Source organism: Engraulis encrasicolus, chromosome 22 (assembly GCF_034702125.1).
Source record: "Engraulis encrasicolus isolate BLACKSEA-1 chromosome 22, IST_EnEncr_1.0, whole genome shotgun sequence".
NCBI classification, from domain to species: Eukaryota; Metazoa; Chordata; class Actinopteri; order Clupeiformes; family Engraulidae; genus Engraulis; species Engraulis encrasicolus.
The window spans coordinates 48,658,152-48,684,488 of record NC_085878.1 but is presented as its reverse complement, the minus strand read 5'-3'; the positions used below and the strand labels follow the sequence as shown (position 1 = coordinate 48,684,488).

Here is a 26,337-nt window from a genome sequence, read left to right as displayed (position 1 = left end):
TAGGCCTACTTTGTGATAGTCATAGTTGTCTGTTTCTGTTTTTGGTGTGTTAATGTTCTGCTTGTTTGGATAGTGGTACAGGTAGTTTATTTCATGACAAACAGCTGTTTTGAATAAACTGTTTCTTTTGTTACTAGGGTGGGTCAATAATTGTGGGAAATTGGTTAAAAACTGTATCGTGGTAAATTGTTTTCAGGGCCTGATGCTTGTGTTAGAAAATTGACTTTTAGCGTTTAACAAAGCAAAGAATTACAGCCGTTTCAACAGAGCCTTCCCTCAAACACACGTCTTTACCTGAGAGGGTCTTGTAATAAAAAGCTTCATGCTTTCAGGCTTAAATCATATTGATCATACTTACAGCAAGCATTAGACTTGGTCCTGGCATCACTGTTTGGCATCCCAAAGTACTTGTCAAATAAGTGAGGCCAGCCATTGTTGTCTCCTGTAAAACGAAAAGGAAATGGACAGAAATTACAACTCCATCCACCATCGGTGTGAAGATTGCCAATCTCCCACCCACCCATCTGCATTCACTGTGATAGGCTCTGGGAGCGGTGCAGGGGTGGCAATCCATGCCAGTCATACAGCAAATAGATAAGAGATTTGCCTGTCTAGACTCGAGTAATTCTGCATATCCAACAACCTGTGGGTAGACTCTCTCCCAAGACCCAGAGGACCTTGGCTGTGGATTGTGGCTGCAGGTGAAGACAATATTACAGAGGAATAGAAAAAGATGAGGCTGCTTACGTGCCAGCACATAAGGTAGGCCCTTCATTAGATTGGGCCTTAACAATTCAAAGACAAAACATATTTGTCCATCTACATAAATGCTTCCCAATCAATTAAAGTAAGAATGCTACCTGCCCACAGTGAGTGAGTGAGTGAGTGAGTGAGTGTGAGAGAGAGAGAGAGAGAGAGAGAGAGAGAGAGAGAGAGAGAGAGAGAGAGAGAGAGAGAGAATGAGAAAATGAGAAAATGAGAGGTAGATGCAATTAGCAAACATCACAACTCGTCAACAATTCAGTTCCCAAGCAAAATACAAAAATACAGCTATTAGTTCATACCAATTAAAGTTAATTTGTACACATATATAAATTGGCAGGATCTTTGCGTTGTGCCAGAAGCAATAAGCACACAAGCAGCACATTGTGAGCAGCAGTGCAGGGTCACACACACACACACACACACACACACACACACACACACACACACACACACACACACACACACACACACACACACACACACACACACACACACACACACACACACACACACACACACACACACACACACACACACACACACACACACACACACTGTCCACTGTCCACGCGGTGGGCTGATCATCAAAGTGCTTCACGGGGTCAGCAGGGACCACTGCACTCAAGAAGCTGAGATAGTTTACATACTGTATTGGGCAAGATCGCTGGCCGTGGTGCTGAACTACTGCCACGACCGTCTATGCAGCCAACATTCTCGAGCCTGGGAGTACGGGGCACCACTGAGAGATCGGGCAGTATCTGCGGCGGCAGGTATGTGTGAATGCTGAGCGGATGATGGTTGGAGAGCAATGGAGGAATGGATGATGGATGGAGTGCAATGGAGTGAGGGGATCTGAGAGGAAGCTAGGGCAAGACGCTTGACGACTCCAGAACAGCGGCATAAGGGAGGCGAACGGGGAGGTGGTGGATGAGAGCGAGAAGAAAATTTCTAACTGGAGACAGGTGAGTGGAGAATAAATGCTGGAGAGTTAATTAGGGGCGTTCCAAATTTTCTGTGCGCTGAAAATACACCGAATGACGGCAGAGCGGAGAATGAGATGCAGCTGGTTAAATAGGTGTGCCTATCTTTTCACGCTGAATTCAGCCGAATGACAGTTGAGTGGACAACAGAATGCAGGTGGTAAATAAGGCATGCCAAATTGCATTACACTTCTCTCAAACTTTAGTTTTTAACAAAACGTGCATTTAGGGCATGGAGAGACAAGACTAGTGTACAGTATTTTCCCATATAACTTAGTGGTCTCCTCTTCTGCTTTGAATACAAATGCAGTGCTTGATTTGTGTATTGTGAGATCATTGTTTTAAATGTACGTTTTAATATGTCTGTGATAGATAGATAAATTTCCACTTTGTGGAAAATAAAGTGTTCTATTGTTATTGTTGTTTTATTGTCTGACAGCGTCTGGATTGAGTGAAATCCACAAAAAAGACAAAAAACTGAAGTATTTTGTACAAGGGCCGCAAAACAACACATTCCTGTAACAGGAGATATAGTTCACACTGCCCTGAATATGTGACGGGAAAGTCAGACATCGTTTCAGACAATGATGAATGTCTTCAATCATACACACATGCTCTAAAACACAGACACGGACACGGACACGGACACGGACACACACAGACACACACACACACACGCACAAGGCTTCACAAAATATGCATGTGTGATTGTGTGTGTGTGTGTGTGTGTGTGTGTGTGTGTGTGTGTGTGTGTGTGTGTGTGTGTGTGTGTGTGTGTGTGTGTCAAACTGCTACCGGCCTCTTAAAACTGTCTCCTCTCTCTCTCACACGCACACACACATTCTGTTGACCTCTTCAAACATCTCTCTCTCTCTCTCTCTCTCTCTCTCTCTCTCTCTCTCTCTCTCTCTCTCTCTCTCTCTCTCTCTCTCTCTCTCTCTCTCTCTCTCTCTCTCTCTCACACACACACACACACACACACACACACACACACACACACACACACACACACACACACACACACACACACACACACACACACACCTAGGAGCTGCACCACATCAAATTTGATGATCCAACCACTTGACAGCTATATCTTCATGTTGTGCGTTTCAGAAAATGATAAGGACTGAAACGGCCAGCTTGTCTTCCAGTGAGGATCGATGAGATGTGAACCAGAGGGACACCCACCAACCAGCAGCCAATAAAGTTAACACACCAGTAAACAGGAAGCACTGATTACCAGGGTAGGATTAAGAAGGCCTGGGGCCCCTAGGCTATGGCTGCTGTGGGGGGCCCCGGAAAACAAATTTTGCGTCAAATTTATATAGATGGTGACATGATTACGTGCTAGGAATTAAGGATAACACGTCTACCAACTCTACTGAACATGACAGATGAATTTTCAATATTGCATCTTGTCATAATTCTGCAATTTTTCACTTTTTACCAATCAGGGGCCCCCTGGCAGGTGGGGGCCCCTAGGCTGCAGCCATATCTAGCCTGTGCATCAATACGGCCCTGCTGATTACACAAGGAGCTGAAGGTTCCTATAACTCTCTCTCTCCCTCTCTCTCTATTCCACACACACATGTACGCACACACGAATGCACGCACACAAGCACGCACACACACACTTAAGTTTGATGCATGCTGTTCTCTTGTATTAATCACAGAGCTCTCAAGCACAGACAGGTCTGAGGGTGCACGCACACACACAAGACAAGGTCCACACAACTCTCTCTTCCACACACACACACACACACACACACACACACACACACACACACACACACACACACACACACACACACACACACACACACACACACACACACACACACACACCTTCATTTACCAAAATAATTGCTCAGTCAATAATCTTGTTTTATGAGTCTGGGAATGGGGAAAGAGAGTGGTGAGCGGTAGCCTAGTCTAAAGCACACAAAAAATGGAGATTGGCCCTTCCTCTCTGTTTGTCTTGTTTGAAAGTGTATGAGGGGGATGGGGTCTTTAGGCATATGTTGTTCATGAGAATTTTCATTCACCCAGTTTCAAAGCAGCCTAGCTCCAAGATGAGGGGGGTAAAAAATCCAAACCAAAACAATGGTGATGTCATGGGAGGTTCTACCAGGTCTGAGCTGAGCGTGTCAATAATACCACCACCATTGCCTTTTATTTATCTCCCCTTCAAAAACACAACAAATACAGGCCCAAGAGCAACCTTTTAATGTGCTCAAATTGGGTCTAAGTATTTCTTTATTCACAAATAGGACTGCAAACACTTCAAGGCGTGTTTATGCATTTGAAAAGCAGTTCTACTCTTCTCTTCTCTTCTCTTTCCCTCTCCTCTCAGGGGTAGTGTGTTAAATATTCATTTACACTGATAGACGGAACATAACAGAACTGAAATGAGGGGGATGCGGCACAGCTAAACGGCAGAAGCATGATATTGTGTTCAGCTATTAGACTAATTACCATTGCCTTCTGCTGGCCCCGCACACTGTGGAGAGGAGAACTAGGAGAACTAATTTCTTTTTGTCAAAATATTTATTACGGTAGAACATGTAGTGGTGCTCATAGTGCAAACAACTTACGGCACCAACACTCACGGAGCAACAAGGCAGAATACACATGTGTTGCTTGTTAACAGGACCAGCCTGGATGAGGCGAAAGACTGAAATTGAGCAGTGGGACGTTGGCTGTGATGTAATATGAGAAATGTTTTAAATGCAGTGTATTAAAAATTCAGACCTCGCAGCCTGAGGAAACCACTATATCCCAAAAGGATAAAATTTCGTCTCCGCACACTGGCGATAGATGGCAACAATTCCTTTCCCATTTAGAGGAAAAAATGGATATGTTGCAAAACATTGCCATAGAACAAACACATGCGTATGCTGCATGCATGCACATGCATATGCACACACACACACACACACACACACACACACACACACACACACACACACACACACACACACACACACACACACACACACACACACACACACACACTTCTTTCCCAAACGGCAAGCCCAACCCCCCATTCTGAGCAGCGCACTTCAGAGAGCCATTCTGCTTTACCAACATGTTTGTCAAATGAGATCTTTGTTACAGTATGTAATTTGTCAACAACATAGAGATGACCACCAGTGCCCTCTACAGATGCGAGAATATTAGGCTATCCTTCCAATTTGCAATGGATTTTTTTGTGGAAGCCACAAAATTCTTACATGGGATGTTTTTTTTTTTTACTTTTTGATTCTCCCCAAACTTTGGGAACAACTGGTGGTAAAGTCATGCAGATGTGGGTTGACAGTGGGTGCAGGGACAGGCTTAAATATATAATTTTTAGAGATATATTATTCTGAGAAAAATTCATAAATCAATCAGAAAGACACATTTTTCTTGCAAATATGATAAAACACACAAGTCGTAAATTGTAGATGCCTTGGCATTGCAATGTTTGCGTCCATCAGTGATGTACTGCCAAGTCAAGAGTAACATGAGCAATACAGCTGTAGATGTTGAAATTGCCTGATATTACTTTGTAATGTAAGCATTAGGCTTGTGCCAATAGATGATTTGAAAAGTACACAAGTTGGCATCCTCAACTTGTGTACTTTTTTTTTCAGCATCCCTGACAGAGGGAGCCTTGGTAACCCCGCTGTGCAGCCTTCAGACTGGGAGTCTTGCTTATATGAATAGTGGTGCACTCGAGTTCAGCATTACCTTAGAAGAACTTTGGGGAATATACAGAGTAAAAGGCGAGCTATGCTAATTTGCATGCTGGTGTTTCACACAATCGAGTTAAGAACAATATGTTACTGCATAAAAATGGAAAAGTATAATGAAACAGAAAAGACGTGAAATAGATCTTAACTTTAGATTTGAGCCCAACTTCAGTATGTTATTGATGTTACTTTATTTAACGGCTGAACTACAGAGTGAACTTTTCTTCACAGAGAAAAAGGCCATTACATATTAGGACAATGTTAAACTTAGAACAATGGAATAATTATTACCACTTTAAAACCGTCAATTGCTGCGAAAATACTTAAACATGTGTGCTGTTGTGGATGCTGTGGCTAGCCATCAATTTTTAAAGGCATTCGCAATGCATTCAGGGAAATCTGTCGTAGACCTCCGTCTAGAGTGTGATGTCGGAAAATCTCAGTTTGGAGGGGTGGAAAGCCCTTCGCCGTACCCCTACCCCCCTGTCTTAACGTGAATTGAGACTACCCCTACACGTGGACGCACAAAACGGAGGGGAAGGGGAACGGCGTAGGGATAAGGGGTGTAATGGGATTTAGCCTTAGTCTCACTCGCAGTTTCTTACTTTTCCTCAGTACTTCAGTTTTCCCTGCAATCAGCAAAAGGAAATTGTATGACATCTCATTGTTAATCTTTTTAAGTGTACACCCACCAGGGAGCCTAAATTAACTTTTTTCACCACCAGCCAAAATGGCTATAGATATTAATTTTACTAGCCAAACACACACTCACTAATGGGTCAAAGTGGCTAGTAAGTTAATCTACCAGCCAAAGTGAAATACCACCAGCATTTGACCTGTTGGCTGGTGTTAATTTAGAACCCTGACACACACACAGAATCCTCAAGGGCCAGTCTCAGCTCATTTGTATGTCATCAGCAAAGTTAAGAAAATTGAACAAATTTGCTTACTACAACACATTATAATACCTTGTGACTGTTGTTATGAACATGGATACACTTATGGCAATAGATATGAAGCTTTATAATGTGTCATGCATGCATTCATAGCGTTTTCCGAATACTAGCTGGAGCTGTAGTCATAAACAAAACATTCAGCTATTGTCAGAAATAAGCATCACAAGCCTACCCTGCTCAGCTGGTATAACATACCTATGCATAATATAGCTCCTGCTATGCCCATGGGGCTGTGTAATGGAAATGCAGTGTCCGTTAGTGGGTATGGATTAAATTTAAATCTTTCCAACATGCTTACTGGAGAACCTCTGAATCAGCACTCTGAATCCGAATTAAATGCTATGCTTCAGATCCTTCCAGCCGGTTCTTTCTGTGTGTGGGTGTGTGCCCAAACATAGACACAGACACAGACACAGACACAGACACAGACGCGCAGGCGCGCACGCACACACACGCACACACACACACACTCACACAAATTCAAAGAAGCACACACACACACGTACACACGCACACGCACAGTTCCTGTGATGAGTGCTTATATTCTACAGTATCTGGCAGAAGAAATTCCTGGAAAAAGGCTTAAAAACCTTATTCATATGACAGTGCAATGGCCCACTTCTCGTATCGATTATATATTGAACCATGCTGTGCTGTGAATATTTCATCAGCGGTACTATTATAATATTATAAACACTATTATTACAGCTTCAAATATTATTTTGCATATTGCTGGCTTTTTTTCATAGCAATGGATTTCCTTGATTTTCTGTTGATCATTTGTTTCGGTGATATAGGCATTTCGGTCTTATAGGCATTTTATTGAAGTAATGGTTATCACCGCCCAATGATGATTGATAAACAGAAACCAGATAAAACATCACCCTATTCACATTTTCACTTTGGCTTATACAATAAAGCCGGACTTACACTGTGCAACTTTCTGCCCGATTTTGCCACGATTTTGCACGACATTTTAGGAGTCGATTTCTTGTTCAATCGGAGGTCAATCGTGAGTCTCGCATCGTGTAGTGTACATGGGGTAACGACAAGCGATATCACCTCACGATCGTGCGATCGTAGGGTTGCAAGAAAATACAAACCGTTTGAAATCCTGGTCGTCCCTCGTGAGTAAATCGCAGTGCTACGACCTGACTTGACTACACATGCACAAATTGATAGGGCAGTGCGATTCGCTCTTGATCACGTCCTCATCTCAGGAGCGCATATTTCCTCCTCTGCAGTCCCGGGAAACATGCCTGTCGTGTCGCACAGTGGGAGCATTATGCTCGCATCCGACTGGCGGCTCGTATAGTGTGAAGACGTGAGTCGTGAGATGTGAACTTTCAAATCGTTAAATTCCCTTGTGCAGTGTGAGAAGGAGCTAAATACCCACGATTGAAAATATTGCACAGTGTATGCCCGCCTTAAGGAGGGACAAGAGAAGGAGTCTCTCCGCAGCTAACATGGGCTCATGAGTTGTAGGCAGGCAGATGGACAGACACATGTGCACACACGCATGCCTGCACGTACACAAACACGCACCCAAACACGGCACACAGACACATTCATATATACACACACACACTGTGTTGCTACTTGGAAATGAGAGGTAATGTGAAGGACAATCGGAATCCCTGCTGATTAACATGCAACGTGCTCAATTCACACAGAACTCTGAGGACAGAGGTTCAGCCCAGGACACCTGCAGCACTTTAATTGAAGCTAGCTCTGATGAAGTGCAAGGACACCAAAGTTGAATATATCACACCATGTTCGAAAACAAAAAAAAAAGACCATAAGTAATCGTTTACATTCTGTGCACCATAGCTTGGCAAGAAAGACTACTGTACACACACACAAAGACACACAGACACAGCCACAGACACAGACAGAGAGAGAGAGAGAGAGAGAGAGAGAGAGAGAGAGAGAGAGAGAGAGAGAGAGAGAGACACACACAGGAATCTATCAAGCAACATCGCAGAGATCCTTTCCTGACACAGCCACCGTCAAGATTTTTGATCAGGACTAGCTTGAAATCAAAATAACTAAGATAGATCAAGAATTTGGGAATATTTATTTAAACTAAAAGTAAAATATTGTGTGTCAAGACCGAGTATAGTAGCTACTGTACGTTGTTCGGTCAATGCTGTTTTTTCGACACATAGCCAAGCCCCTCAGTACTTGTCTGATCCCAAGGGACCACAGTGGTGAGGTGGAAATGGGAAGCCAATGCCTCACTGCAGAAAAGTGCCCTTTAAAAAGGTGCACTGTGTAGAATGGTGATGGGCACTGCAACCATACCTGTCAACCATCCCTAATTTCTCATTTCCCGATTTGACATTTTTCCCGGAATTCTTCACATTATCAAAAAATATCCCGGATTCTTCACATTATCAAAAAACACTGTCGGTCCAGTAATTATAGCCCACCCACGGCCCTGTCCGACGAGCCACACCCCCTCTTGAAGAGAGAGACAGAGGGTCTTGCTTATCAAGCTACCTGCCAGAAGATTGTATGCCAGATGCCACCAAGAATTTAAGTTCCTTGAAAATACGAGCCGTCACCCTCGAGCTCCGTAGCGCTTGTGCGCCCACTCTTTTCCTCAAAAACCATCAGTTCATGCAACGCATAAAACAGCCTCGGAACAGCGAATCATGCGATTAACCTACGTAATCACAACCTGTACCAGCACAAAGTTTTGCACAAACAAACAACTTAGGGTAGACTGAGTACAGTTGGGTACACTTTTATTTTTGTCCCTTTCCACGCACAAATTAGACTATTTTAATGTCCTAAAAAGAATGTTGTTTTGGATAGAACATATTTTCAGGATGTGGGCAAATATATAAGCTTAATCAAGGAATTATATCTCTAGGATGTTTAATGTTTGTGTAATTAATCAAACAAAAAATGTGCACTTTTGTCCCAACTGTACTCTAGCTAAAAAACGGTGGGGTACAGTTGAGACATAGCAGAGTACAGTTGAGACACCATTCCAATCAATGGGAGGTAATAGCCATGGGAGCTAATAGCATGGCCGATAGCAAAATACTGTACTCAACTGTACCCGTGAGCAACTTTACATTGGATTAACGTAGTGAAATTAGCACTACAGGCTAGCGTCTAAACTGTCCCCTTCTGACCAGATCACACATTGATAAAGATTTAAAAATGGTTTTAACTGTTATGATGTCAGGAAATATGTCTGCTTTTGGTGAAGTAAATCTGACTTGTCGAAAACAGCATTTTCCCAATATCTTTGGATCTGCGTTCTGTACTGGTTTTACATCCACCACAAAAATTAGATCAGAGTCTCGTTGTTACCCAGAGATATTTGGTTTGTCTAAACTGTACCCTGTACTCAACTGTACTCAGTCTACCCTATGCGACAAAACAACAAGAAGAAACTCATTGCGCTCATTTCGTTGTTTTGTTTTCATTGCATTGTTTTTCCACGCTGTAAAACGTGAGGGATTTTAGACAGGACTGTCTTTGCACGCGCGCTGTTGTGAAAAGCAGAGTAGAACCGATCCGTCTCTGTCATCCCGTTGACTGTCCGAATTTGGCCTTTAGAAAATTTCCCGGATTTTGGCTTAAAATATGGGAATTTTCCAAAGTTTGGGAGCTCAAAGTTGACAGGTATGACTGCAACTATGGTGCTCATTGAAACTCTGCTGTCTATTAGCCTACCAAATTTGATATTTTCATGAATAAATAATAAACCAATATTTACTGGTATAACTAACATACAGTAAGTTTTGCAGCTAAAAATGTCTATTTCTGGAAATTCAAAATGGCGAACCATGGAGAAGATCCCACTTTTCATGTAGCCTATAAAAAGTGCAATTTTCCCAGTCATAATTTTTAGAATTCGGTGGTGGTGGTAAGTATTCATGAAAAAGGTAACTTAACATTTGTTAAAGATGGCCTCTCAACGTCATTTAATTAATATTGCCGTGTTCCCAATTGTTATTGAATGTGTTACGCGTTGGTCCTGTTTTAAAAAACGTTCTGGTTGCTTTGTTTCAAGACGTTTTTGCAAGCTGGCAAGGTGGCTTGTGGAGAAACGAGAGAGTGTTCCGTGTTTCTCGTGGAAATGCGTCTCTGATTGGCTCACTCCTCCTACTCTCAAAGAAACGCGTCTCTGATTGGCTCAGTCCTCCAGTTCTTGGAGAGAATGTAATGGGAAACAGAGTCGCCACTTCCCCGGGTGGTACTGCACTATAGGGGCGCCAACGGAGGCGTGCAGGCTCCATTCAGGGCTGTGCTCTTTCGACAGCGACCCCTAGGCGAGCTGCAGGCACGGAGCAACCGGAGTGAGCAGGCTTTATGTATGAGGCTTTGTGCTGTGTGTGTACCTGAGAGTAGCAACCAGCTGATAGCTAAGCTAAGCTATGTTTCGGGCCACCAGACGTTGCTTGTTTTGAAAACAAGCAGAAAAAAATTACGACATGTTTTTAGATAAATGGGTCGATATAAACCTTTGTGGGCAACGCCTTCTTTCGACGTGACGAAACACAGAAAGGCTTTTGTGATTCGCTCGTTTCTCTGCATTATTTATGTAAATTGGGAAACACCGGGAAACACAGCCAGGAGAGTTGACGCACCGCTATGAGAGCCTTGCAAGTGAGTTTAACTTGGGGTGACCGTCCGATCTTCGAAAGGAGTGAGTAAAACTGAGTTTTATCGGAAGTTGGCCTTTAATGGGCAGCATGAATTCTGGAAATAAACTGCAAAATATATTACACGGTGCACCTAAGGGAAGTTCCTCAAAATATATCTGTGTTTCATATCAAACACAAACATCTACCAATGAGGAACACCGTTTTTCATCGCAGGAATTCTTTAGAAAATAATTAGTTAAAATTCCACCATAACAAGACATTTCAACTTTGTTAGTCATTTTAGCAGTGATTGGGTGTCTGTGTCACACAAGAGGTCCATGGGCACCATGATAAAAGGTCTGATAAAGCAAAGGGAATGGAGGGATTAACCCTCTATTGCATGGCGTTGCCTTATGGGAACAAATTCTTTTTGGGGGTTTTTAAAATAGAGTATAACAAATATCCTCCACTTTTCCCATTGAGAGTGAACATGGGACTATAATGTTACAATTGTTTAAATTTTCCTTCAATAAGATCATGTTTTTAAAAGAAAATTGATTTCAGCATGTTCATCGAACCCGCGTTGTTGCCATATGGCAACAAATTACCAACTACCCCCCCAAATTTTTTTTTTTAGATTTTTCTTTAAATTTGTATTATTTAACCACTTTCAAGTCTAAAAAACACATTTAAAAAAATATATGATGTTTAAAAGGTTGTTCATGCAATAGAGGGTTAAGTATGAGGAAGGGGATTTTGTTAGGAGATACAGGACTTAACTGTTCTGGTGATCAGCACAGATGTCTAAGGGTGGTCTGCTAAGGTGATGTCCTATCTGCTGAGATAAGAGAAAAAAAGGGAGGCCTGCACATTGCAACATATTCTTGTGTTGTCATGTGTGATGTTCAGATAGATGCTCACATTTTGCACAGTATGTGTGAAAAATACAAGCATGATTTTTTTTAAATCCCTATAGGGTATCCAAAGATCATTTCTTGGGGTTTGGCTGTTAGCAGAAAATTGCAGAAAATAGCAGCATAGCATACAGCAACAGACGCTTATCTTTCCTATTCCCATTTGTGAAGGAATGCTCATCTTGGGTAGCCAATTCCTATATTGCCTTGTGCTCTGCTCTTGTTCTGATTTGAAATACAGCAACCCTTCAAGGGGAGCATATAGGAGATGATTTGCCATTAGGGTGGTAAAGTCTTTTCTCCCAATGGTACTATTTCACGTGTACAGTAATCATGTTGTGTTCTCTGAAACCACAAGACAGCTTGCCTCTTTACATTGTTTTCAGGAGTTCCTGCTATGTGAATTTAGTGTTTTCTATCAGATATTCACAAAAGAGTGACACAGTGATGGAGTTCAACAAAAGTTTTCCAGCCAATAGAATTGAATATTTCAACTTTCAGCAATAGAGGGGGAAAAAACTGTGAAGCCAAATAACTTGCCAAAGTCCTAACACCAACCACAATGCACAACACAATGATGTGCATATTCCTTATCGTTCCAGCCACAAGGCTACTGACTGTCTTCTGGCTGCTGATCAAGGGCATTGGGCAGCAAAGCATTCATCAAAATCTCAGAATCTGCTGGCACGCATATGTACACACGCACGCACGCACGCACGCACGCACGCACGCACGCACGCACGCACGCACGCACGCACACACACACACACACACACACACACACACACACATGTACACACACGCACACACGTACACACACACACACACCAGAGTCTGCCTTGTCATCAGTGCACAATGGACACAAAGCCAACCGTCCAGCCAGCTAATCAGACAACAGCAGCCTTGAATTCCACGATTGTGTCTCAATCAGAGTTTTAATTAGTCTGACTCATCTCCACTGCGGCTTAATTAGTTACAAGATTCCTCTTTTACAATTGCATTGACTGAGTACTGCTCTACAGTATGTTTCATCAGAGACCATTGATAAGGTCTCTAGGTGGTTCATATGGAGTGTCCTCCAGAGGCCACGTGCCATGAGGTTCTATGCTGCAACCTTATGGCAGCCATGCCTCTTTGGGAGACTAGGAGACCAGGAGAATGATTGGAGTTCAATGGACAGTCACATCCATGAGACCTGGCTTGATCCCACTTTTTTGCATTGGTGACACATGGTATGATTTATATTGGTGAATGTTGTGCCTTTACTCCAACATTGTAAATGTTAATAAAGGATTCAACTCGGAAAGTAGAATGAACACGACTTTTACATAGCATCACAGCAAGTCTCAGTGTTCCAAATCACTGCACTGGCAGAAAAACAAAAGTTAGAGGACTGGTTCTGCTAAAGTAAATAGATCCACTTTATACTGTATACTACATTTACCATATGGAAAATCTTTGGCTTCATCACATACTGTATACAGTACTGTATCTGCTGGGAGATGAAGTTTCTTTCAACAGGATGCGGCTCTATTGGAATACACGACTAACAGAGGAGCAGAGATTGCAAAACGTACAACTGGATTCAAACAAATTGTGACAATAAGGTATTTTGTGAATAAAAACAAAATGCTGTTATTTTTTAAAACGTTCAATCCATACATAAGATTATACATAACATTATCGACAATCAAGTAATTTTCGCAATACGCATATCGCCACTCTTAACATCGCAATTTCAATGCATATTACACACACACACACACACACACACACACACACACACACACACACACACACACACACACACACACACACACACACACACACACTGTAGCAGACTGTCCCTCTGTCTCCCTTGGAGTGAGGGCAGAGTCCTCCCTACATTTCCCATGCCACATCGGAAACAGTATTTATGGGAGTAGCCAATAAAAAAAGCAAAATTCAATTTCAATGGCAGTGAGGCCACTGAGGACTAGACCTGCAAGTAGAGTGAGAGGCACAAGAACAAAGAATGTGCGCTAAGAAGATTGTCTTTATTAGGACCATGCAAGTCAAGACTGAACTGCTCATTTCCCATCACTGTTATGGGACCGGACAGGCAAGTCGGCTGTCTAAAAAGTGTGGAGCAGGAAGTATCGACAGCTTTGAACAATGTCAACAGGATGTTTGTCTTGTGCAGACTCAGAGGTAATTCCCCAACTGACCACTTTCGCTGTCTGTACACCTTCAGACCTGGGCTTGTGCGTTGGAAAACAATGAGGGTAAAAAGTCTCCAATCTTCACTCACTGTTCTACTTTCTACCCCAGTACTGCTCACAGCTCTCATCCGCTCCATCAAACTGTCTGTCCCTTATGACAAGTGCATACACAACTCACATGCACTCACAAACTAACCAGTAAAGGACGTTTTTGTTTTCTATTACCATTATTATGTTTGAAGATATGCTTTCTGTATCAACAGCTTTCTGTACATATCTGATTCTGCGCTTAAAAAACAACAAAATGACTTCCATTGAATTGAGTTATTTCTTATCACTGGTCATTTATATGTGGGACTGGTAACAGGTTAAACCAGCGGAAGTCTGGCGCCTAAGAAAAGAACTATCTGATCTTTTAAAATAGTCAGTGCCACAGTACTGACGGACTGGAAGTCAGAAGGTTTCCTGCCATATGAACCATTATCAACTGATAATTACCTGCCAACTCGACTGGCAAGAGTGTGTGAAGTGTGTGTGAAGAGGGGTGTACAAAGTGGGAAGATTTCAATCACCTTTGGATTAAAGAACATGAATAGAAATCAATTTAAATTTAGCAATTTAAATTTATCTCATGTCTAACACTGAGAAACATTGAGCATTTATTCATTCATTCATTGAGCGCATATTTAAATAACCTCCTTCCCTCTTTCACCTTTCATGCACAAAGGCTTTCTGAATTGTCCCACCACCTCCCCATACTCCTCCATTTCACTAGAACACCCAGTTACACTTCCTCTATACACATAGGGGGGAAGCGGATCTCATCCCGCATGAGCTCCGTTTAAAGCATCCCAGGACAGAGGCCAGCTAACATGCCAAACATGCATACGGTTGTACACCAAGCACTCAAGGACAAACTTGTGAATTAACGAATTAATCAATATTTTGCCTCCCTATTCCTTCATGAACAGATGCGAACAAAATGCTGCAACCATTAGCTTGTACCAGAGTCACTTTTGATAAAAGTGTCTGGTATTAAGTGCAATGTAATGTACAAATCACCTACAGTGTCCACAGTATGAGTTTTCACACCTCGAGCAGTAGGACTTCAGTACATTTAGTAAGCTTACATAAGTACAAAGTACATTATCCTCCCCTCCTCTGTGTGTGTGTGTGTGTGTGTGTGTGTGTGTGTGTGTGTGTGTGTGTGTGTGTGTGTGTGTGTGTGTGTGTGTGTGTGAGAGAGAGAGACAGAGAGAGAGAGAGAGAGAGAGAGAGAGAGAGAGAGAGAGAGAGAGAGAGAGAGAGAGAGAGAGAGAGTGAGTGTATGTGAACGTGTTTGAGTCTGAGTGTGTGTGATCCTTCCCACACAATGTAGGGAAGCATACCCTTCATACCCTTAAACCCACATCAGCTTAAGCATCTATGTGCTCGTAGCAGCGCATGCAGCTGAAGTCTGCTTGGCACCAGGAAAAGCACACACAACCTGGGATGATGACCAACCCCAAACAGCCATTGGTCGGAACATTGAGCTGTTGGAGCAAAGGGTTTAATTTAATTATTTCGAGTTAGTGGGCTGTAGGATCAATGGGAATTTTTCGGAATATTGACGCGTCGGACCAAAGACGCGTCGGAAAAATGACATGCTACCTTCCCTTTGTAGGCCAGGATCCTTTGAAGGAAGCTAAAGGAAGGCAGGCCATCATGGTTTGCTATCACAATGTTTTTTAGTATCATCCACCGCCATGTGGAAGATGATATTAAGAAGTTGGTGATTGAACCTGAACACTCTAGTGCATTATTTTACTGTATATCAACTGTTCTATAGGCCTACATTATAAAGCTAAATGCTACAAACACATACAGTGCAAACACACACACACACACACACACACACACACACACACACACACACACACACACACACACACACACACACACACACACACACACACACACACACACAAACACACACACACACACACACACACACACACACACACACACACGCGCGCGCGCGCGCGCGCTCGCGCGCACACCGTGACATAACTTGAATACAATTTGTGATTGTCCCCGTGGGTGGGTGCTGTGCAGAAGGCAAATATGATTAGTTCAGGGTGATTATGCTATTCAATAGGAGCTTTGCATATGGCAGAGACACAAGCAAGGTCATGCCAAGCCAATGTGTCACTGGCATAACCAGGGATGCCGCTGGGGGGGTCAGTTTTCCCAGGCCCAAGGAGAGAACGGACCCAGAATTGAGTCATCATTAGATGTATGTATTTGGGGGGGCTTTCAGATGAATTTGTCCCAGGCCTTGCTAAAGCTCTCAGTGGCCCTGGGTACAAATGATATACTATACTATAGGCAAACCTCAGACTCTCACAACGTAGGCGTCTCAAAGCAAGTCTACAAAATCCAGTGTTTCCGACCATTCAGTGGCTCAGCAGCATGAAAACCGTGCACCACTGATGTATTTCTCATGTGAGCGCTGAAAAGAATTCCAAAATGATAAGGGCCTAGGTGTTTAACTTTGAAAGTCCCATTGGAGCTCTATGTATGGTAAAAAGCTGTTTTATCTGCTTGCATAGATTCTGTACTGATGACACCATTTAGGAGAAATTATTGTCATGTCGTTCACAATTGTTTGGTATGCTCTCTAAATAACACTATAGGTATTGTGTAGCCAAGTTGTAGCCACTGGTTACAATGCGGGATTTCAGGATCGGATGCAGCCTCTGATTGTTTGAAAGCTGCTGTCACTCTAAGGTTGTGCTCTCATATAATTGGCGTGATGCAATATAACTTCATTTAAAGAGGATATAAAATGTTTCTGTTGTACACACAATACGATTTGTTCAGCCAAAATGAGTCAGTAGTACAGAAACCACATTAAAACAGCTGCAGCATCCAGCTGACTAGAAAACAGGTTCTAACCGCGCTTCAATGGGACTTCCAATGTTGAACACTACTGAGTATTTTGTGAGTATTTGGTGATGGGATGAGAAGGTTGGCATCAATTTTGACATCAGCTTTTCAAATTTGGGATTCAAAATGTATTCAAATGTATTAAAATTTGAAATAGAGTTTTTTAGAGACTACATTTAGATAGAGCCCATCCTATTGTCGAGACAATGATGACTCTGATGCCTTTTGTCTGACTGGATGCCCATTTTTATATTCATATCAGTCCTGTGTCCCAAGATGAACCCTGTATTCTATTTGCCAAATTGTGCCCCCGCTCCCCTCAAACACAAATACTCTTTCTACTGTATAAGATAAAGAGTCAAGAATGATTAAAAGTGACGGAAAAAAGGATAGGTTATTCAACATGCTCTAACAATTGAAAACCTGTAGGCATGTACCTAGGCTTTGAAGAAAGATGCTATTTTGAAAATGGTGCCATGAAAACAAGTGTGTTATTCTATTTGAAGTGGCTTTCTGTTACCCCGTTGTTCTTTTATATACATACATAGTCCCTTATTATTTTTCAGTACCATTGTGTAAGATCACAAGATGAAAAGGTCTATTTGGCATGTGACAAAAGCCTTGTTCAACTATTACATCATACAATGCTAAATAAATTGGAGAATTGATTATTAGTGTAGTTAGTGTGATGCTTCCTTCTTAAAAGAGCAGCTAGGAATCACCTGATTGTTTCCATTCAGTATAATCAGAGATTCTCTCGGATCTAGCCGTTTAACTATGTCTGGTATAATACTGTAAAATGAAACTCACAAGCATGCTAATTTTCTGATCTAGACAATGTTTGATTTAAAACCTTTTATGGATAATGCAGTACAAAACCATTTTAAAAACGTGAAATGGAATTTGTGACAGAATAATGACTATTCACAGCCATAAAAAACTCTTATTGGTATTTGAGCTGAAAGAGAGAAAAAAATGAATCTGCATTCTATACAGAGACACTCCCTTCAGAGAGAGTGCAGAGCCTCAGTACTGCATCAAGGGACATTCGAAGAGGGTTTCTTCTGATTATCACCGCTGCTACATACCTACATACAATAAATCAATACAGTATGCTGCGATGAGCAAAGCACTGCCACGGCATACTGGATCAAAGGCAACAGAGAAGAGGGCTTGGCTGCATCATGAATGTGTGTGCATGTGTTTGTGCATTATGCAATACAGAATATATTCAGTTAACTCCACCTCTTCAATCAGAGGAGAAGAATTGGCTCTGAATAAATCAGTATGCCAACAGTTTCCACCAATAGCACACACACGTGTATACCGGTGCTTAGCGCGTTGCTAAAACACATACAAATCACTGTAACTGATAAGGGGTATCCTAACTGATAAGGGTAAATTGATCTCTTTTACTGAATTCCAATACATTTTCACTATTACAAGCTGACATACAGTACACGACACTAATGTGGCATCCTTTTAAAAAAAGTAACATTCTGAACAATATTTCGATAAGCACACAAGTTATTAAAAGAATCTGCTTAAGCTTTATACAACATATGTTATGGTAAGCTTACAACAGATTCTTACAACTGACACAACACTTGATTGACACCATCTAAAACAAATGTGTTTATCTTGGTGTTCATCAGAACAGGACATGGTTCCAGAAATCCATATCCTTAATCTGTTTGTCTCTGATGAGACCATGATAAACAACTTTGCTTTAGATTGTTTCAAGCATGTGAGGTGGCAACCAAGTGAGAAGTAACCTGAAGAAAAGTGTCCCATGGTTACAGTCAAGAATGGTAGTGGGACTGACTTGGTTTGGGGTTCCAGTAGTGCCGTCAACATTGAGTAGAGTAGAGTAGAGTAGACTTTTATTGTCACTATACAAATATAGCGAGATTGTGTTTAGTAGCAACCCACAAATGCCCACAAAATAAAAGATATATTAACAGTAAATAAATAATAAAAATCCATAAAAATCCATGTGCATCTCACAGTATCGATAGTCCTGAAGTATTGAGGGGGGGCAGGTGACGTATTGCGTTCAAGAGTCTAATGGCAGTTGGATAAAAGCTGTCCTTCATTCTCGTAGTGCGGGCGCGCAGAGTCCTAAAGCGCCTGCCAGATGGTAGCATGGTGAAGAGCCTGTGACCAGGGTGTGTGTGATCTTTAAGGATGTTTAATGCTCTGTTTGTGCAGCGTGTATGGTGGATCTCCTCAAGTGTGGGTAGTTGGCACCCAATGATTCTCTCTGCTGTTTGAGAAGTTGAATTTCACCGAAAGAATATGCCGACATGTACTGTCTGACTACTGAAGCAAATCATGATCCTCTCTATTGAATTTTAACATAGGTGTGTACTCACTTTTGCACCAACATAATTTCACAAAAATGAGATTCCAATCATTTTAGTTATCCTATAAGCTTACTTTTCTTTTGTAAGTGCAACAGATGTTGTATTAAACATACTCTGTGCACATTTACGAAATGACATGTGGTTATTGAAATAGAATTCAACATGTTTCTTTTCAAAATGGGTGTACTCATTATTTGCTTGCACTGTATAGTTTGACCATTTTTTCCAGATGTGATTGTAATCTTACATAATCCGTGATGCTTTGAAAGCTCAAGTGCACAGAAGATGCATAATCTGGTATAGTATTTACAGATGCATGATCTATCATAGCACTTACAGTTTTTCCATGTGGAGACAAACTGTGCTGAGTCTGTTTGAGCCCAGGTTGTTAGTATAGCCACATAAGCATTTAGTCTTCCTACTCCTCTTCTTGCTGAGATTTCCCAATGACCTGTGGCTGTTTCAGCGCTCATCTCCCTCTCTTCCTTCTCTTCTTCTTCCTCTTCTTCCTCTTTCCTTCTCATATTTCATCATCTCCCCTCCCCCTCCCCGTCCTTTCCTTTCTTCCTTTGTCTTTTCCTATGGCGCATTTCCTATGACAAGGCGCACGGTGAGTCCTCCTCTCGACAGGTTGAGTATGTGTGGTTTTGGGTCGACAAATGGTTCAGAGGAAAGTTTAAAATTTCCCTCTAAACCAGTCACCATTCCTAAACTATGTTTCTGTGTGTATGTGTGTGTGTGGGCTGCATGTATCTGGGCTTGGGGTAATCACCACAAATGGTTTGTGAGTGCTTGTGAAGAGAGCTGTTGCTGCATGGAGTTCGTCTGGCATTGAAGTTGTCTGGCAATAGATGTAATGCATGTGGTTGTCTTTGTTTCTTAACTGGAAAGCAGATTCACGGTGGGGTGAAGAAACAGAGACAACTGAGTTAACTATCAGACTTATAACAGACAAATAAGAGCTGTCTGTCAACAGTGGTTGTGTAGTTCATTTTCCTGTCATTTCCACCATGAATTACCCATGTTGAAATAACCGGGTGTCGGCACTTAAGACAGAGGGAAAAAATCTGCAGAATTCTGAGAAAACATAAATACTCATAGCAGAGGGCTTTGATCATGGTGACTCGTATATGTCATGCAGTTAATTATTTACAATAGGATGGAGTCATTTTGAAGTGTTCACTTCAAACTGCTTAAAACCTATTTAGTTAATATTCTCTTGGAGTTGTGAACTTCTGACCTCATCCACTTGTACCAAACTTAGTGAGGTGAAGTCATAGTCGAAAAGCAGTCCTTCCAGCAACTCTAAGTCTTTTTTATATATACAGTGTGTGTGTGTGTGTGTGTGTGACAGAGTTACAATGAGCAATGTAAGTAGCATCTTACTGCAGATGGGGTCGCCGGGGGGGACTATTCACTATTTGCTGGAAATGCTCAACTCCATCATAACAACATTGCTATGACATTACTGAGAGTAATAGATTAAGACATAGCCATTACAATTTTGGTGGCAGTGTGGTTATAGCTCTGCGCTGAGGGGTTGAACTAAGAGAAAGTAAACCAAAAACAAAAGCTAATTAAAATGAAAGACAATTGTAGGAAATTTCCATGTAAATTGAGTTAAATGCAAAGCCAAGAATCTATACAACAGTAATCCATGTAATTTAGATTGGGCATTGTATCAATTGTTGCCCTTCCCCCCTGAGAACATGTAATTCACTCAGAGTGTGTGTGTGTGTGTGTGTGTGTGTGTGTGTGTGTGTGTGTGTGTGTGTGTGTGTGTGTGTGTGTGTGTGTGTGTGTGTGTGTGTGTGTACAGTATGTCACATAAGAGAGTAAACACCTATACTATCTTTTCATTGGATATTTAAGAAATGTAAATCACTTCGACACAATGATTAGTGACCTGTTAACAACTATATAACCACTTAAATTTGTTGTTCACTCACAAAAAAAATCACAATTCAGCCATTGACATTTTACAGCATGTAACAAAAGTGAGTACACCTCACTCTCCTGTAGAGTGTCTGAGAAGGGAACGCCTTGGCCGAAACGTCTCGAAATGAAAAGGGATTAAAAGGGAGGTTATCGGTGTCCGTTTCAATCTTTACATTGAACTTTTACATTTTGAGTCTGCACCTGGCTAAAATAGATGGGTGTGAGATTTGAATTACATCCTGGAGAGTATCATGATCTGCTTCAGTGGTCACAGTGCATGTTGACATGCATGTTTCTTTAGGTGTAATTCAGATTTCCAATGTTGACGGCATTCATACATCCCCAAACCATGTCAGTCCCACTACCATGCTTGACTAGCCAGATACACTTTTTTTTTGTAAAACTCACTTGTTTACCACTACACCTGCTTAACACAATCTAAAGCAAATTTGTTTATCTTGGTCTCATCAGACCACACAACATGGTTCCAGTGATCCATATCCTTGGTCTGTTCATCTCTCTTGAGACCTAGATAAACAAATTTTCTTTAGTTTAGATGATGAAGGGGTGTAGCCAGCCATTGGTCTGGCAAATAGGGGCCAGAAGATCCCCAGCCAAGAGCTCTAAACATAACATTAAAAGTAAAAATGTGAGAATGAACTTCAGGCAGGTTTTGAAAGGATTTGTTGTGACTGAGATTTTGAATACAGCAACCAGCTCTCGCATGCATACTTTGACCTCTTAGCGCAGAGCCTCTGCTATAACCTCATTGTTGCCAAAATGATAAAGACCAAGTTTTAATCCGTTACTTTAGAAACTCTCCACTGTCATAGCAATTTCGTTTTGATGTCGCTAATTTTTTTTCATCAAAAGTGAATAGGCCTGTCGACAGGCCCATCTGCATTTAGAGGCTACAGGCTTCCTATATTATCTATTCAATTTTTTTAAAAATATATATATTTTAGGGGCTTTTATGCCTTTATTTGACAGGACAGTTGAAGATGGTGACAGGAAGCGAATGGGACAGAGAGACAGGGGAGGATCGGGAAATGACCCCTGCCGGACTCGAACCGGGGTCCCCGTGGGTGGGCATGCAAGCCCAAATGTGGGGGGCTTAGCGCGCTGCGCATCTATTCAATTTTAATGTGAAATACAAAAGGAAATGTGCTCTTTTAATATCTGGTGATGGCGCATACGTTAAGGAGCGATATCACTTGGATGATATCACTTCAGATTTTAAGTAAAATTTACACAACCACACATAAATGTGTACAGATTTCTGCTACTTAATTTTTGGATCAGCTCATTTCACTTAATTAAGTTAAGTAAATGAACACACTGTCATTTTATTTCCCTCTATATTTACGGTGATAGCATTTTGCCAAACTATTTAAACCACTCATGAAAATGATTGAATAGTTCATGAGTATAACTATTCTATGCAATCTTCAACAAAATACACGAGAGCCGTGCAGTATATGGTACTCTACAGTATTTAATGATGGTCAATGAATAGTTAATGGGTGTTCATTTCGTGGACGGTTAGACTCTGCTATCATGGATCAATTCCTATTTCTACACCAGATGCTGTTTATCTTCTTCATTAAATATTAATTACTTGAGTATTGAGGCCAGCACCAGGTGAATCAATTCAAACAGGACATCACTCTGATAGGCACATCCGTAGCCTTCCGTATAGACTCGTGTTGCATTACATTACTGTACCATTCATTATGCTGTACATTACAGTCAAACCTTTGCTACTATCTACCCCAATAGTAGGATTATGAATATGCAGTGTTGAGTGGAATCATTAAGTGGGTGGTTTATTCCTCTTTTAATTCCAAATAACTTTATTCCTCTGCCAATTTAATGTCGCTGGTCGTTCCACACATGCTCATTTGCTACCAGATGGCGCAAGAGCAATGTAATGTAAGTTAATGTAATGTAATGTAATGTAATGTAATGAAAGGAAAGGAAAGGAAAGGAAAGGAAAGGAAAGGAAAGGAAAGGAAAGGAAAGGAAAGGAAAGGAAAGGGAAGGAAAGGCACAATTTGTCAGTCCAATGTGTATAATTCATAGCCTAGGATACATTCAATTAAATGTCTAAAATTTTGCATTGATATTAGTGGTGCGAGTTCCTTTAAACTGGAGTATACAATTCATAGCCTACCATTTTTGCAAAACATGTCTGAAATGTACATTTATTTATAGACAACAGTCAATCTACAGAATAACATATCGAAGTTACATGTCAGTAGTGTTTTCTGTTCCCTGTTCCCTACCTTTCTAAGGCTTGTACTTCAGTAAGGCGCACACACAGATGAGGTGGAGAAGTGGGACAACAATGAAAGGAGCTGGGATATCAGGGATACATAGTGTGTGTGTGTGTGTGTGTGTGTGTGTGTGTGTGTGTGTGTGTGTGTGTGTGTGTGTGTGTGTGTGTGTGTGTGTGTGTGTGTTTGTGTGTGTCTGTGTGTGTGTGAGTGTGTGTGTGTCTGTGTGTGTGCATGCACGCATGCCTGTGTGATAGTGCATTCAAAGTAGTGTGAGATGGTGAGTAAAGCCAACAAAGAAAGCAAAGGTTTATGGCTATAGAAGTGGCTATATTTATATGCCCCCCGACACACACAAGTGCCTATGCCCACACACATACACATACACATTCACCATTGGCTGAGGCCACAGCACGGGGGGAAATAACAGCTCTCCTATCGCTGCTATCTAAAGATTAAGGACAGCGCGTGGGAGTGCAATTTAACCAGAAAATAAGCGAGTGGAAAACACATGCCAAATCTGGAAAAAAACAACCTGAACCTTTTTTGTGATGACTTGTGATGACTCCCTCACCAAGGCCGTCCTATATGCAGGGGGGGCAAATGGGTCAGTTGTCCCAGGCACAGGGAGGGCGGGGGGATGGGGGCAGAACTGGGTCCTCATTACAGAGTATTGGGGGGGTGGACCCTTTCAGATTACTTTGTCATGGGCCCGGCCACAGCTGTCAGCAGCATACGACCATGCACTGTACAGTATGTAGACCTACAATGGGCATAGTGCAATCAAACACATCTTCATGCATGCATTTCACATGCATTCATACTTACTACCATTGAAAACTGAAATTGTGTCAAGGATGTAGTACATGATGATTGGTGCTGAACCACAGGAAAAAGCATCGAACATACATTCTTATCTTCCATGGTGTTTTATGCAGATTTTCATTCAGTATGTACGTTTGTATATACACACGCGTGTGTGTGTGCAAGTGCGAGCATGTAAATGTGATTGTGTGTATGTGCATGTGTGTGTGTGCACGTGCATGTACACGTGTACGTCTGTCAATCCATGCCCGTAACTCATGAGCCCATGTTGGCTGCGGAGAGTCACTTCTTCTCTTGTCCCTCCTTAATGTATGACTTCATTATTATTTATTATGGTCAAAAGTCAATGTGAAAATGTGTATATGATGATGTATTATCTGATTTCTCTTTATCATCATTGGGCTGTAATAACAAGAACTACATTAAAATGCCAAGAAGACAGATATTACCAAAACCAGCAAATTAACAAAGCCAGCAATATGCATTATAAGGCTTTTACTGACAGATTCACCACCTGTGAAATGGTCCAGATAAATTACCTAGGTAATACTAATCCCATGCGAATGCAACCCTATGTAAAGATGTCTGGTTAAATGCATAAAACGCACATTATACAGTATCTTATCTCTCCAGGCTTGCAAACATCACAATGTTGAAGTAAGCATTCAGTTCTGCTTTAATTACTTCAAAATTGTTTAAACGTTTCGTTTTTTCTAATATGTTTGTATAGCACATTAGTGGTGGAATCAAGGCCCTTCCGGGCTTGCAGCCTGTGCAAGGGGTCAGCCTACCACACACGCTGACAAAATGTCTGGCAAAGTTCCAAGCTTATACAACCATTACTCTAAATGTGCTATTTATATAATAGATAATAAATTACACATGTTGTGCTTTTACCCACCATTATACTTAATGTCAGTCCTCGGCAGAACAATAATAATGATGGGTCTTGCTGTATTATTAATGGCATCTAGATGAGATTTTAAAAGACATAATTGACAAGTCAATTCACAGCATCGCCAAAAAGCAATTGACATCGCAATTGGTATCATGATGAGAATACAATAGGCAGCAGATGTAGGCTCCATATAAATGAAATAATAAAAGTTCCACGATTCACACCCATTTTTCCCTTACACAGGGATAAGGAAGGTGATGAATTTTATCTGGCCAGCTATCAGGGTGTCATATAGGTTCTATAAAATATAAAACAAAGCAGTGTGTACACAGTAGAAAAAGCAGGGTTAATTCAACACTTAGAGAGTCGATTTATCTTTTAGATAGTATTTAATCCCAGAGAACTCTCTAAGTGTTGAATTAACAGTATGTTTTTTTACTGTGTGCATGCTGTTAAGAAACTTTGGGGAATTGGGGATGACTGATTGGGGATGTGGCCAATGAAGATAAGAAGAAGAGAGATGTGCAAACTGATAGCATGAATGTGAAAAACACATAGGAGTATGGGTATGCATGGAAAACGTAAAGCTGTATGGATGAATTATGGCTTGCTCACAAGATACTGATCACAGTGGGTGATTATTGCACTTGCCCACAACAACTACAGTTTATTTCCTATGTTACTTCCTTTATTTTCTTTCAGTATGAGTGCCTGCCAGAGGCAAAAATGCAAACGCAGAACCTAGACTGTGACTTAACAACTACCTCTTCTCTCTTTTGAATGGAATTGTCTACTGCCGTGGTTCCCAAACTAGGGGGTGGGTCCACTAGGCAGGTCGTGGAGGTATTTCAAGGGAGCAGAGAGAAGGCATTGTTTGCAAAAAGCCTTGAATATATGCTTTGATATAATATAATTGGTTTGTAACAGTATTCATGTGTACGTTGAA

The 26,337-nt window shown here is 41.4% G+C and overlaps 1 protein-coding gene across 1 annotated transcript in view; it reads right to left on the bottom strand.

Moving 5' to 3' along the window:
* rxfp1 (relaxin family peptide receptor 1) overlaps nt 1-26,337 on the bottom strand; it is a 117,236-nt gene that overhangs the window by 60,056 nt on the left and 30,843 nt on the right. The window contains exon 3 of the mRNA XM_063188496.1: nt 359-442. Within this exon, the coding sequence (XP_063044566.1) occupies nt 359-442 (84 nt within the window). The remainder of the gene's footprint in view (nt 1-358; nt 443-26,337) is intronic.